Here is a 16,635-nt window from a genome sequence, read left to right on the forward strand (position 1 = left end):
CTAAAAAAAAAAAAAACAAAAAAAAAAAAAAAAAAAAAAAGAAAAGAAAAGAAATAGAGTAAATAGAGAAAATATTTCAAAATTTGGGGGCTTATTGGGGAAAAAGAATTCACTGAAAAGTACCAAAACTGGATTCCAGATTAATTTTAAAAGGCTTTTAACTAAAGAAGATGGAGAGCAAACAATTCATTTAAAAATTTATAAAAATGTCATAAAATATTTCTAGTGATTTTAAGCATGACCTGTTCCTCATCGCCAGAATTACACAGATTTGCCCAACCAGTCATAGCTGTGTGGACTGCAGTGGGAATCCTGGCTCTAAAAGCTAAGGCACTGAGGAGCTGGTCACAGTGTATGCTGTCTCCTCTCCTGACAGCACATCCCAGAAGAAAGAGCCAGAGAGGCTGGGCTACTCATGGCAGTCCTCTGCCTATACCCAGCCTGTCCCTTAACTCACTGTGCCTCTGTGGGCAGAGTCAGCAGTGCAGGGACACTGAGAATGGTTTGGCAAAATACCTTCCTGATAGAGCTATTTTTAAAAATGTGGACCAAAATTTATTCTAGGAGCAAATAGATAATATGTTGATTTGTTAAGTTACAGTTTAAAAAAAAAGTTTTCATTTTGAGCAACAGAAGAACAAGTCCAGTTGGTTTTGAATGCACAGAGTTTTGAAACATAAAATTTAGTGGAAAGAATTGCAATATTTTTATTTGTGTTTCTTAATTTTTTTTTTGATAGTGCTTCATATGAGAATATATCTTCTGGTTACCATAATGCTCAACTTAAGTATTTCATCGGATATTCAATTTTGCTTAAATACTGAAAATAATTTATTCTTGGCTCTTATGAAAAGAATGTATGATTGATGACCACAGCAGTATTAACTTATTAGAATACTTATTTAAAATAATGGACATGACCTCTCTGAGCACTTAGTGTATAAGTCATTAAGCCTGCAAAATAGTTTATTTACCCTGAAAGTATTAGCAAATGTTGTTTGTGTAGAAGAAACAGAGGTCGGAAGTTAGGTAGCAATATACCATTTTTCTATTTTCTTTCATTCCCAAAAGTGTAAGAAATCTAAATATCCTATAATTTCAGAGATACTCAATTTTCATTTATCTATATGCAAATTACATTCTGTATTAAAATATCGAAAGATACTTTTAATTCCGTTTCATGTACCACCTTCTTTCAAAATCGATTAACGACTATCTCATTTTCACTTGATATCTATCTTCCTAGGAAGTACAAATTTTTGAATTTTAGTTTAACCATAACATAATTAAGGAAACAAATCTGCCAAAAATAGGCATAATCTATTTTTAAGCAAATATGAATACTTATTGAAAATGTATGAAACTATTTCCTCTATTAAAATGTACATTTTGTTTTAAGGAAAAGTACTGTAAGGAAAGAAATATTTTCTGGAGCTTCATATCCCAGGGAATCATTAAAATGATGGCACAAAAGGATGAAAAAAGCCTGCCCTGCTAGTACTTAAAACTAAATATTTACTCTTGCTACTTAAGTTTAATTATATTGGTTCCTCTGTCTCTCTCTGCCTCTATCTCTACTTCTCATGTTTCCCTGGTAAAGGAAGTAAAGTTTGAAATTAAAGCAATACTGTTAATTAACATTCAATGGTTTATAAAGCAGTTATCAATTAAAATGACTTGAAGTCATTTCTATAAATAATAATGAAGATAACAAAGAAAAAAATGAGATTTAAATTGCTACATCAGTTGATCTTAATAGTGCCTTTCATGGTAACTAAGCCAAAAGATAAATGTTAAGTTTTAGAATTTTATAAATTTGACTATATTTTTCTTTATAGCACTTTGCTAAGGTTGATCACTCCCCTGTCCATCTGTTTGCTGAGTATGTGCTAAGTCATCAAAACTGTTCAAACATCCAAGATTTTCCTTAGGAACACACAAAGAACACACATGTCACTGACAAAGACAGACGTTTAGACTGGTAATAAGTGCCGCTGTGCCTCAGAGCCTCATCACTTTAGGTGGTTCATGGTCAAACAGCATTAGCGTCATCTTGGAGCTTGTTGGAAATGCAGAAACTCAGATCTCATCTCAGATTAATGAATCGGAATCCACATGTTAATAAGATCTCCAGGTGATGTATATACACATTAAGTTTGAATGGCACCATTTAGAGTTTCTATATAAATTTAGACGATTCTTAAGTATTCTAGCTATCTCCCTTCTGAGAATCAGTCTTATCAAAATGATAACAGAAGTCTGTTAACTATGGCTAATAAAAAAAATTAATTACAGCATTGTTTGCAAACAGCTCAAAAACAGAAGTAACTTAATTGTATGTCTATCAGGGTAGATTCGTTCCATCTGACCTTAGAACTATTTATTTCCAGTCCTTTTCTTCATCTTGTTTCATAGAGAGTTTTACGGTATCTGGACACTCTTGTTCAGATATTTTTCAGATGGTTTATGGGGGTAACTGTTAATAATCATAAGGTCAGTTACTTTCTTTTAGAGTGTTTTGCAAAACATATTGTTTCCTTTTCAAAGCTGTATAAGACTAGCTATTTCCTTCCCATAATATCTCACAGATGCCAATTGGTGTTAAGCCAAGATGTCTGTTTTTACTGTCTTTATATATTTGGCTCTGCTTCTTGTCAGAAGCCTATTTTTCTGAGATTGTTTTTTTCCCCTTATGTCTGTTTGTTTCTAAAACACTGTTTTATTTTCTACCACATGCTATTAATGGAAAGATAGGTATCATCAAGATGTGAACTGTTTAACATGTTGAGCTAACGTAGGATGGTCATCAGTAGCGAGAGCAAAGAGAACACTGTGAGAACTAAAATGCAATTTCCAAAGAGGAGCAATATCCAAAATATTGTAAGACTTTAGTGCAAGGGATAATGTGATCCGTCATTACCAAAAATAAAATAACATTTTGAGTTAAAAGGATACATCAAAAGTAAAACCTATAAACAATTACATTTAAGCTGTATTTCAGAGGTTATTTCTGTGAGAAGGATTCTTCCTCAAATAGCAAGCCTTTGTAAGTAAAACTGATACAAAAGCACAAGAAACATTCACAATAAACTCTTTAAATGGAAGGAAGTTGAATGACCAGGAAGACATCTGCCATAAATGGACATTTTTTTCCTGGGTGGAACAGTAAACATTATAGATCAGTAGACTAACCCAAGGCAGTAGTGATGATAAAGTACAATAAAACACAGTCAACATATAAGAGTTAGTTTTATTGTGGGGGGCGGGGGGAGGCAGGGGTAGAACTGAAATCTCAGTTGATTATAATTGTGGATCTCTAATATTATATGTTTTGACTGTGGATCTTCTAAGATTCTGCTCTGGGTGTTTCCTCATCCTGGGAATCAGGCTGAAGAAGGCCCTTAGGCAGAGGGAAAAAGGTAAAGAACAACTATAACTTTACCAAGACTCTCAAAACTTGTCCTAGATCATGGCATAGCTGATTTGCATGTATTCCACTGACCTCAGCATCTTCCTTTCCAATACCAAGTTAAAGGAAATTGTCCATGGACTACACTTAGTTCTCTACAGTGGACCTTTAATCCATGTGTGCATGTTTTCATCCAGGATGGTGCAGAAAACAATTGCAAAAAATGATACAATCTGCCACATCATCATTATTGATTTATCCCTAAGATTATTGTACTCATTCTCTTATCCATTGTTTTTATCCTACCTTTTTGAGATTATTGCCTCTGCCTTCAATCACTATTTGGACGAGAATGCAAACTGAAAATCCAAGTCAAAAGCTAATAATCTGAAAGTCCTTTAATTTCTGTTCCTTGTGTACACAACATAGATGATTTGAAATTCAGGGCAGAAAAATATATAATTGTGACGTCCATAGCACATCAAGTGTACTTGATTCCTTTCTATGAATTGATCAGAGAGTGTCATGATTATTTTTGTTTGTTTTATTGTCCTCTGTTTCTCATTCTCTATGAAGGCATCCTTCAATAGGTGCATTTAGTGTCCATAAACCACTACAGTATTTAAGTTGTCAAAGACACAGCTGCATGATTTCTATGTGAAATAATGACATCTTTTTTTATTCATAGTCATTAATCCTTTTTACTTCTAACATACTCAGATGTTGAATCATTTTCAAAATCATATTTAGTCTTTTTCCAAAATATGTGGATGTCCTTCGGAACTCAAGTCATGCTTTTGAACTACAGCTGGATCAAAAATGTGAATAAAAATGATATTTGAACAAAAATTTATAGTCAGTTAAATGACATCTCAGTTTTCAAATCTGAATATTGTTAGTTACATAGAATTCTAATGTACTCTTATAATTGAATACTTGAGAGAGATTTACAATTAAAGTTGACAATGCATTCTTTTTTCCTAAAATTGACTGTAAAAGTCTCAAAGAATATAAAGACATTAAACATCACAAAAATATTACAATTGTGTATAATTAAACAAACAAACAAGTAAACAAAGAAACCCCCACAAAACCCAGATTCTCTTAGAGGAAAGAAATAGGCTAAATTTCCATTTAAATTGAGTGACTTTGTCAAAGTATCTTAGATGTTTAACAGTCCATGACTTACAAAACTTGAAATTTAGCATAAATTAAGAATTTTATATCACACAGTTGTCTCTTTTAAGTAAGGATTTAAGCAAAGTATCCACAAAGCCTAAAAGAACAATTATGCTAATTTGAATGACCCCCATGCTTCACTACAGGGCAAGCTTTTGCACACATGGACTGATGTCCCACTGGAGAGAAGAACCATGAGCAATTTATGATGGATTCTCTTTATATGCTTATTGGAGAACATAATCAATTACTGTCCTTAATAATCCCATATATCTGGATTACAAGATCCACTAGAAAACAGTTTTATCTAAGTTTAGATTCCTTTGGTGAAATTCAATATCTATGAAATGCTAACTTATGAAAATTTGAAACTTTCTCACTTACTGTTAGTCCCTAATAAAAAAGGAGAGTAAACCAACAATTATTGTACATATAGTATGTGTTCTGCTAGACTGCATAGAGGAATTATATTGTTTAATCCTTGCAAGCAGTTGAGAGTGGCATATTGCCTCTGCTTTGGAGATAGGAATGCTAAGGGCAGGTGCACCTTCACCAAAGCCCACAGTCATCAGGTAGAGGGACTCTGGGCTCTCAGAATTTGCCCTCATACCTGATTCTAAATCTCACGTTTCCCCTTCCCATATCCCATCATATTTCCTACAAATTAAAAAAAAAACAGTAAAATTAGTAATAAAAGTGTATTAAGATTTACATTTTTTAATTTTTCTTTGTTGTCTATAATATATATTAATTCTCAAAGTAGGAGGAGGAAAACACACGTACCTATATTTTACAAACAATGTGGATTCTGAAAAGCAAAGGAAATATTTTCTTTAAATCTCAAGTAGATAGAAAACGAAAACTCTTGATTTATGATGATTATGGGCCATTATTTCCCTATGATCACCTTGATCACTTAACCATAATATTTGTTTTTTTGTTCACATTGTTACAAAGGACCACTCTGAAATAGTGATTTTTAGCTCTAGTTATATGTCATTTTTTCTATTATGTCATGGGATAGTCTAAAATTTGCAAAATGTTTTTAACTAAAATTAGTTTTAATTCAATTTTTAAATATGTATGTGCTACTTCTCTATTTTACTCAGTTGATATCTTATTAAGAAATAAATGATTTGTAATATATTACCTGAAAAGTAAAGTCATATGGGGAAATAAAGGATGCTTTTCAGAGATATTTACTCTCTGTATGCGGATGCAAAAGTAGGACAAGGGTTAATGAATTTGTAAAATAAATAGAAAGGGCAGGCTTTTGTTCACCACAAATAACACAGAATAGCTAAAATTTCCATCGATGTCCGCATATGGAGGACACTGTTTTATACAGGTCAAAGGAATTATGGTGAAAGAGAAATATTTCTTGCATTATTTTAACCTATGTCTTCTATATTTTTTGCTCTGTGAAAAGTGTCACAATTAAAGCAATTTTGCAAGTTTTTGTCTTTAGCACTCTAGTATTTTTTTTCCTCATTTAATATTTTTTGTTTTGATTTCTATAATATCTAATATCAAAATTAACTTTGCCTTCTTTTTAGTTACATTTACCAAGATGTCTTCGTCATTTGCTTTTAACTTTACTTAATAGGCCATGTCTCTAGCTGTCTTAATCCATTGAGGCTGCTAACAAAATACCACAGACTAAGTAGCTTATAAACAACAGAAATTTAATGCTTACTGTTCTGGTTGCCCGAAGTCTGAATTCAAAGTGCCAGCATGGTCCAGAGAGGGCCGTCTTCTGGCCTGAAGACTCCTTGTATGTTCACTTGGCAGGAGGGCCACAGGATATGTCTGGAACCTCTTTTGTGCAGGCACTAATTGGACTGGTGAAGGCTCTGCATCCGTGACTGCCATCTTTGGGGGCTTAGGATTTGAACATGAATTTTAGTGGGGACACAAGCGTTCATACCACAGCACGAGTGGCATTATGAGTCCCCAGACCGTCACAGCGCTGCTGTGCCTTCTATACCGGTGGCAGGATGTCTTTTGGTTACTCTCTCACAGCTTGGCGCGTCAATGCATTTTTCTTGGATTCATTAGTCTTTCTGAGATAGTCAATCGAATTTCCACATGAGTTGATCCTCTCTTTTCGGGGGTAGATAATTGTTGGGAATTTTTGTTTGTTTCTATAATAATTTCACTTTTGGATGTTTCCATGGAAAACTATCATGTACATAACCTAATACTGTTGATAATTTGACCCACTCATTTGTATTTTTGATGGATATTTTTCTTATTCTTCAGCTTTTCTAGTTAGTCTGTTTGATTTCCCGTATGCATTTTGGGGTCCAAATACAAACTGAGGATGTGACCTTTCAGAAACAACATTTTGACACCTTATTTCTGATATTAGTTGGCCTGATTTCTTGAAGAAAAGTATGATCTTGGCTATGCTGGTTTAAAATTGGTATTTTTTGGAGAAGAAATGAGGGCTATTCTTCTTCTAGAAAATCTTACTTATTATTTCATAGAACTGGCTTGTCAGTTTGCGAGTGGGCATAATGCCACCCGAGCAGATGGATTCCTGAAAGAATAAGAACAAGCATTATGTTTGACAATTATGTGCTAGATGCATATCCAAGAATATGGAAGTCTGGAGATGGCTAGTTCTCCCTGTTAAATCATGTTGATATTTTTTGTCAACGTTTGAATATTGAAAACTGCAGCTTAGTTATAAAGCACTTTAAATTTCACCCTTGAGAACCCATTGTCAGAACCTTAAGCTTCCATGGAGATTAGTGATTTCCACAGTGCTTTTTAGCACACAGTAGTTTAATATATGCCAGACACAGGCATCCTCTGAATTTAATATCTATATTTACATAATTATAGATGCATATATATGTTTTATCTGCATTTTAAAGGTATTATTGAAAACTGCTAATGTTTATTAATTGCTTGGTCATGTTTCCATTTGCCATGCTGACTTGTGGCAAACATTTCTGCACAAGTAAAATTTTCTATTATGCACCCCACTTAAGTTCATTTAACATTTTTTTCCTACCATAATTTGCTTTTAGTCCACATGAGTGTTAGATAAGCTAAATTCTTTGAGAAAGTCAATAAAATCTGCAGAAATTGTTCAGCAAAAGCTAACTAATCAACATTAACTAAATATGTATTTATAGCTGTCAGTATCCCATGTACTTTTCTAGGCACATGGTAAATATTCGTGAACAACAACAAAAATAAACTCCTTGTCCTTTTGTTGTCTATCACTCTTTTATTCCATTCTGTCTAATTTAGGCTTCTTCACCTGCAGGTAATTGAAGAATTGATTTTAAGTGGAAAATGGAATAATGTGGAATATTATTACTACAGGAGAGGAGTCGCTCACAATTTTCGTGGACAAGCGGAAGCTGAGCAAACGAGCTGAAGGAAGTGACTCCAGCACCAATAGTTCCCTGGTCACTCTGGAGACGCTGCATCAGCTGGCTGCTTCCTACTTCATTGACAGGGACAGCACCCTCCGGAGACTTCACCACATTCAAATTGCGTCCACTGCCATAAAGGTAGGAATGGGTTTACCCCAAATTTATGTTCTACCATTATTTTTCCTCTCTCTGAAATCCATTTCTATATGTTTGCAGGTCTCACTGATTTAAATAATTGTGTTCTAGAAATATTTTAACATTTTCTATTGTCATGAATTATGTAATACATTTAAGATGAAATTGTGTTTACCTTGACATACTTTTCTTAACTTGATAATTGGGTCAAGGTTTTTTTTTGTTTTTTTGTTTTTTTTTTAATGGCCAAATGTCGATTGAAAATGTGCAGTCCTTGAATTTCATAAGTTTATTCTGGGGTACACAGACTCCTACACAAAGTGAGAAAGGAATAAAAAAGTTCTTTTAATTTGAGAGAGAGAAAGGGAGAAAGGGAGGGAGAGATTTTCAAAACAATAGACTTTTTGACATATTTCTCTGGCAGTTTAGGTCAACATGTATTGTTTTGCCCATGGCCATTGTAAAACTCACAGACCAAAGAGTTGGCACAGCATGATTGTGTGATCCTGAACTAAATTAATAGGAACAAAATAGAAGATAAAGAACATTTCTTTATGTTTCAACTGCAATATTTCATAATTAATATAAAAATAGCCATTAAATACATATTTATTGCTTCATGAGGTTATAATTAGTATATGTATTATTTTGTTAGTTCATTGACAAGTTAGTACTTCAATATTTGGAAATGCTAGGTAAAATTAGCCCAAGATATATCTTTTGCGCATGTTGTACAGGAGAGAATAAAAGGTGGTATAGAAATATCTTTATCTTAAGGGTTACACAAGTAATACTGCCCTTCTTCAATATTGCTAATAGATGACATTGGGAAAAAAAAAGAGTTCTGTAGATGTGAGTTACACAGTTGTAGTGAGTTTACTTCTAACTGTAGGACCTACACTTATATTGAGTAATCAAGTATATAAATAGTATTTATACTGTATAGATTAAAATGTAGCCAGCATGAAAGAAGATGTTCTAGTTAATTAAAAAAAAAAAATGTAACATGTTGTTAGAGATATTCAGCTTGAGGTTGCTGAATAGAAATAGATTTTTTCAGAAATCAATTTCAATGATATAAACAAGAACTTAAAGTATATTTTCTAATAGAAGACATCATTGTTGTGTGTTTATTATATGGCTATTGATTTTTTTGCTCAGCACCAAGTAGAACTCTACAATAGACTAGTGAACAAAGACATATTCATTCATAGTTCACGGGAAGCCTTAGTGGATATTTGTACGTGCTCTCTTCTTCCACAAAAGAGTACTCAGAGGAAAAGTGACTTTATGAGGGATCTAAGCACTACTCAGGAGAATAGAAAGGAGTAACCTGGATTGTAGGAGCATCAATGGCCTCACCTTGGGAGAGTTTCAGGGAACTTCTCTGATGCATTACCCATGGGAAGCTGCTCCAGAGCACATAATGCAAATGTTTTACACTGTGGGTAGAGAGGCTGGGGTTGGGGAAAGTGGAGCTTTAGATCAAGGAGAAGAAATAGATAAGAATATGGATGTGATACATGGATGGATTGTAAAGACAGGTACAGTCATGTGCCACATAACAATGTTTCAGTCAATGAGGGACCACATATAAGATAGTGGTCCCATAAATTTATAAAGGATCAAAATTTCCTATTGCCTGATGTTGTAGCCATCGTAAAGTCTTAGCATGATGCGTTATTCACATGTTTGTGGCAATGCAGGTGTATACAAACCTACTGCACTGCTAGTCACATAAAAATATAGCGCATCCAGTAGTAGGTGATACCATCTAGGTCTGTGCAAGTACGCTCTATGACCACACAATGACAAAATCTCATCATCGTGCATTTCTTAAAGCATATCCCTGTTTTAAATAAAGCATAACTGTGCACATATCTTGTGCTGTATCTGAGGAAATGAGTTATGTGCTACTGGGCTATGAAGATAGCCACAGAAGTGCATAGGGAGTGCAAGAGCGAGGTAGTGGGGTATGTGCAAGGGGAGGGGAACCAGGCCTTTTAGGATTTAATTTCGGACTGACTTGCATTCACTGCTGCGTCCATTTTAATTTTAAGTGACTGGTGATTCTCTGGCCCGGAGCCAACTGTGGTCTGCAAGCTCCAGGGAAATGTTTTCTGCTGGAGTGTGTGGGGCCCATGTGCGCCTGGGAAGCCTGAGGCTCCTTGAATTGCATGCATACTTTCTGGCGCCTGTGCATTTTTCTAGGAAGAGCATTTTTTATTTTCATTTGTTATCAAACATGTCTCTACACAGATAAAAGGTGTCTCTCCTCAATTGCTCAGATGCACATTTAAAAGGGTGGGAGTGGAGAGTTTGTAGGTGCAATGCAAGGCGTCCAACTACTGACATCTTTTATATTTGAATACATAATTCAATTCAAAGTGCTTTTGTAATATAGTTGAAATCAAGAGCTTAACTCCTTTATTAAATCCCTAGAAGTTCTTGCATGGCTTTTATATTTTGGAGATTCATACTCAGGGTAACGTGATCCACATTTTCCTTGATTAGGTAATACATCTTGTGTTTTTAAGTGCCAGGTAGTAGGCACTTAATTTCTTGAACAAATTCACAGAATTTAGGACACAGAGTATTGTTAAAAAATAGAGCCAAATAAGCTCATTGGGAGATAACAGCAAAATAGAATTAAATCTGCAAAATCATGCCTGCTTTTGTCATGCTAATTTTTGCACAAAACACAAAAGAGTTGGACAGTTCCTGGTAACTATGAGCCAGTTTCCAGAAAATGGAATAGAATAATTTGTTGTTTTTGTATCTCATAATTATGAATGCAAATGTAGATTGCAGTTCATTAACACATCTGTAAATAAATAAAAGAACGGCCCAAATGCCTTTGTAGCTTCACTGCTATTCCAATTAATGACTTTATATCAAATATTATTTCTCGTGCTATAATATGTCAAGTATATTTTCTGGAATTGGTTGTTATTTTCAGAAAATTCAGATTAGTCGACACAAATTTGTTTATCTAAAAGATCACACTAACATAGTCTTTAGATTTAGTTTGAAATAATCTAAAAATCTTTAATACCATGTGATTGGTCATGATGAGGAAATCAAAATACATTATACATGTGAGGGAAAATTTAATGTATCACCCAATGTAGCATATGCATTTTAGAAGATTTCTTTATACTTTCAATTTTAAAAATCAGATTATATACAATGAGGAAAATTAAATTATTTTATTAATCATTGTTAAATTTTTTAAAGAGCCGAGTCGTTTCTCAAAATAAATACTGATCTATTTATTGCACTTCTGACATTTTTCTAATACAGAAAGAATATATTTTAAAATTATAATGTTTAAAATTTTGTTGCCAAAAATTTTATGAAAAAGCACAAATTGTATATTAAAATTAACTTAAAGTTCAGTTTTCTGGCTAAAAAATATATCCATCCTCAAATGATGTAGTGCTTCACAGTTTACAGAAGAGAGTTGCAAGTGACATTGTGAAGATGGTCCCTAAAGGCTTGCATGTTTTTTTCCTTTGCTTTTCAGTTTGACTAATTTCTAAAGACATATGTTTAGTTCATTCACGTTTTTTTCCTTATTTGTACAGTATAATGTCAAGCCCAATCAAGTAAAATCTTCATTTATGGTATAATATTTTTATTTCTATATAATTTTTCTTTTCTGGAATTCCCCTTTCGTTTATGTATAATACCTAACTTTTCCACTGGATATTTTAACATAGTCATTATCATTCCTGTCCAGTGATTTCAATCTCTTATTTTTATCTGTATCTGTTTCTTTTGACTATTTCCTATCTTGCCCACGAGTTGACTTTTTCTTGCCTTTCTCACATATTATTATCGTGATCAAACATTGTGTGTAAAAAAACCCACAAAAGACACTAAAGTAAATACTATTTTCTCTGAAAAATAATCGTACCCCTCCCTCTGTTAGGCTTCTGTGGTGTGTGGCTGAGTCGATATAATTGGGAATGAGGTAGATGTGTACTTTCTTGAAAATTTAACTTCATCTGTTGACATATGGCTTAAAACAGCTTGAAGGCAGCATCTGTACTTTTCTATTAGAAGGATTTAGGATCTGGCCAAGAGTGAGATTCAGGAGATTATCACGTCCTCAACAATGCCACTGTCAGCTTTCGGAATCATGGGAAGTCCTTCTGCTGTAAGGTCTGGCTGCCATTCTCTTGGGTCCTGCAAAATTATCTTTGCTTTCCAGTCTCATCCTGAATGCCTCAGCAGCATCTTTTCCAGCTTTTCTTCTCGTTTTGTGCCCTGTGCTTGGTGAAAGCCAGAAGTACCTGACAGGGGTGGATCTCTCCGTTCTGTTGCCCTGTTCCAACTCACCAGAGCCTTGTTCTTGGGGAAACCCCATGCGATTCAGAGTGTTTTTCTCAGTTCTGCTGTTTTGCATCTCGCCTCCTGTATACTTTACACAGGTACTCGGTGATTTATCCTCCGCGGTCAATGATAAGAGCAGATGTGTGTCCCTTTCCTCTCAGAAAGAGGCAAGTCTTTTCTGGATTTGGGTTCATTTGCAGCATTCATTGTACTCCAAGTTCAACAACAACAAAAAAAACACTTTGAATTTGAGTGTATCTGATGTACTTTTATTGTTAGGGTGACAATGATGGTCTTGTGACTTTCTACATCCTAGCTAGAATTGGAAGTCCTTTGTGGCGTCTGCCATTTCATTTCATTCCTGTTTCTCTCTGTCCCCTGATATCTGTACAAATTTGTTCAAAACACTGTGCTGTACTACATTACCTTCTGCTGTCATATAAGGTCATAGAGGTTTCCAGGAGATGTTAAGACACTTCAGATTTTCATTTTATACGCCATTTCTAGCATTATTTCCTTTTGGAGTGCATGGGCTCTGATAGTATATACCTTCTTCCCCTCTTAGAGAATTCAGAACCATTTATGAAATACTCATAGAAATCACCAAGATTAAAGCTGAAATATAAGCCCTATTTCAGGGCATCACATAAAAGCGCAGCCACAGCAACCTTCAAAATATTTCTCCCCCGATGCGACATAAACAAACTAGCAGTCTTCCGTGGAGCAGAGCTCGCTTCCATAAGCATAACCCATGAAAGAATAGACCGGATTATACCTTCTCTGATGGATGCATCCAAGTGTTATTTGATAAGGGCCAGTGTTGAGCATGCATATTCCAGTCCTTCAGTATTACTAATATCAGGTATTCTTGTATCTTTGATGGGAAGTATTGAATGTGGGAGGGAGTTGGGCTAAGAGTGGGCATCGGGGTTATCTTAGCAAAATTGTTGTCAAAGAAACATCAGGCAAAATAAAATACACTCTCTCCTTGAACATCCAAGACATCTTCCTTAGATTGAATATGAATTGAATATCAAGGTTTTTAAGGTGACCCTCTACATATTGTGACCATTGTTCTTATTATATTTTTATCTAAATAAGTCTGTTTCATTACCTTATACATTGTCTCCCCCATGAAAAGCAATTAGATAACATTTTTTAAAACGATAAATATAATTACCATCACCCTGCCTTCAACCATAGAAACAAGGATGTTTTAATTTTGTTTTGTTTCAATATAGCTATCAGTATCAGATCACCAAATTTATGCACCTCTTTGTCATTTAATCTTTATTTAGTGACTGGAGGCAGAACTCAGTGTTATCGTGTCAGGAGTCATGTCTTTCTCCAGGAACTTTGTATAGGTTGATTAGAAACGACGACTTGGAACAAATATTCTCACAAGCAATATTTGAAATCAATAAACTCTCGAACTCTACTTCTTCCTACATTTAAATTACATTTGCCATTTTCAAAAGAATATTAAAAAGAACAAGTGTTAAGTGATACCACCAGTAGAAGGTTCTTCCTTTTCACTAAACCTTTTATGACTGCCTAGCAGTCTTGCTTAGAATGGTTACTTTGGCAGACATTGGTGAAAACCAAACCAAATCAAAACAAAACAAACAAAAAACAAAGATGATCTGAAAACCATTCAGGGGATGCATGTATTTGGACTCTGCCCATGCCCTGTCTCCTGTCTTAATTCTGTATTTCTGTCTGAATATTAGTGTGTGTTTTCCCATGTGAATGGGTGTGTAAGTGTGTGTTTGACTGGCAGTATTTATTAAAAGAAGCTCTGAAATCTTAACTAATACTCTCCTGAGTACCAGATTCCTCACAAGCAATCAAGCCAACCTAATCTACGAAACTCAAACTGACCGAGATTATTGAAATAAAAATTAATGTACACATATGAACATTTCTTCAAAAAATTAAAATACATTTTTAAAATACATTATAAAGGGAAAAAAATAGAAACATTTCCACAAGTCTACTTTGAATATTTTGTTGATCATACAAGCAGAATTTTGATTTTACTTCTTATGTATTTTTGTTTTTAAAGGAGGAAGTGAATGATATGAATACAGGAAGCAGAGACTACACCTGCTCCTTGACCGCCTTCCTAATTTAGAGTGTTACACTGAAAAGATAACCATGTTATAGTATCCAGTGATATGATCACATGTAGACTAAATGCTCATTTTAAAAACAGCTTTATTGAGATATAATTTATATGCCATACCATTTATAAATTTTAAGTGTCCAATTCAATCTGTTTTAGTATCTTCACAGATATATGCAACCATCACCTCAGAGAAATTTGAAAAGTGTTTATCGCCTTACAAAAATTCCCAAGATCCTTTTGCTGTGATCCTCCCAACCCCTGCCCACCCCCAGCCAGCCTTGAGTAACCACTTTGTTTCTATAGATTGCCTTATTCTGGATTTTCATAGGAATAGTGTCATAAAATATGTGACTTTTATGGCCGTCCTCTTTCATGTAGCACAATGTTTTCAAGGTTCATTCAAGTTGTTGCACGAATCAATACTTTTCTTCCTTTTATGGCTGAATAATATTTCATTGTATGGATGTGGCACGTGCGTTATCCATTACTCTGCTGATGGACATTTGGGTTAATTTTATTTTTTGGCTATTATGAATAATGTTGCTATAAACAATGTATACGTGTTCCTTATAGAAATGTCTGTTCAGATTCTTCAATCATTTCTTATTTGAGTTTTATCTTTATTGTTCAGTTGTACAAGTTCTCTATATATTCTAGATAGTTCTCTTATTAGATATATAATTTGAGAATATTTTCTTGCATTCTTTGGGTGGTATTTTCACCTTCTTGATGATGACTTGGAAACACAAAGTTTTTAATTCTGAGGAAGTCCAGTTTATCTCTTTTGTTGTTTCTTGCGCTTTTGGTATTATCTAAAACTCCGTTGTAGATCTTAAAATTTTACTTCCGTATTTTCTGAGATAAGAGTCCAACTTCATCCTTTTGCATGTAGCTACCCAGATGTCTCAGCACCATCGTTCAAAAACACTAGTCTTTCCCCATCGAATGTTCTCAGCATCCTTGTCAAAAATTAGCTGATCCTATGTGTATGGATTTATATCAAGACTCTCAATTTTATGTCATTGATCTGTAAGTTTATCCTTGTGTCAGTACCACAATGTCTCAATTACCATTGCTTTGTAGTAGTTTTTAATATAAGGAAGTAGGAGCATCCCTACTTATTTCTCCTTTTTTCAGTATTCATTTTGCTATTCCAGGTCACTTACAATTCTTTATTAATTTTAAAGTAAGCTTGTCAATTTTTACAAAGGAGTAATCTGTGACTTCTGATAGGAACTTCGATGACTCTGTAGATCAGTTTAGGGACCCTTGTCGTTTTACCAAAATTTAGGTCTTCCAACCTACGTACATGTATGTGGTATGCTTTTCCATTTATTTAGATATTTAATTTCTTTAAACAATATTTTGTAGTGTTCAGAGGATACCTTTGAACTTAGTTATATTTATTTCTAATTTTTTTTTAGAAATAAAAAATTCTTAGAAATAAAAATTCTAAAAAAATTGGAAACATTTCTCTGAGGCTCTGGTTTTGTTTTTTGTTTTTCTTTTTTCTCTTTTTCCTTTGCTTGCATAATCTCTGTTGGTCTATATTCAAGTTCACTATTGCTCACTTTAGCTAGTTCTGCTATTGAGCCCTCTAGTGTGTGTGTGTGTGTGTGTGTGTACACACTTCAGTGATTGTGCTTTCTAACTCTAGACTATCCATTTCTTAGTTTTTATAATTTCTCTCTCTTATTGTTATTCTGACTTGATGTGACATTGGTTCCTTCTTTAGTCTTGCTTTTCTTTAGTTCTGTGAATATATTTATAAAAGCTATTCTAAACACTTTTTCTGTTAAGTGTGACATCTGGTTGACCTCACAAGAAATTTTTGTCCCTGTTTTTTAATTTTTTTTCAGTGTATGGGTCATACTTTCTTATTTCTTTTCATGCCTCTTAAATTTCTGTTGGCAACTGGACATTTTAGATAATACATGTACCAACTCTGGATATTGTTCCCCAGTAATCAAACATCATTCTAAAGAATCAAATTCATTAATGAATAAGCAATATAAAATTATTGAAAACTGCTATAAAGACGAGTGAGAAATTCT

At 34.1% G+C, this 16,635-nt stretch overlaps 1 protein-coding gene across 2 annotated transcripts in view; it reads left to right on the forward strand.

Annotated features, from left to right (window-relative positions):
* BRINP3 (BMP/retinoic acid inducible neural specific 3) overlaps positions 1-16,635 on the forward strand; it is a 245,387-nt gene that overhangs the window by 122,241 nt on the left and 106,511 nt on the right. For both annotated transcript variants that reach the window (XM_006916221.2, XM_006916222.1), the window contains one exon: positions 7,928-8,118. In XM_006916221.2, the coding sequence (XP_006916283.1) occupies positions 7,928-8,118 (191 nt within the window). The remainder of the gene's footprint in view (positions 1-7,927; positions 8,119-16,635) is intronic.

Source organism: Pteropus alecto, unplaced genomic scaffold (assembly GCF_000325575.1).
Source record: "Pteropus alecto unplaced genomic scaffold, ASM32557v1 scaffold65, whole genome shotgun sequence".
NCBI lineage: Eukaryota > Metazoa > Chordata > Mammalia > Chiroptera > Pteropodidae > Pteropus > Pteropus alecto.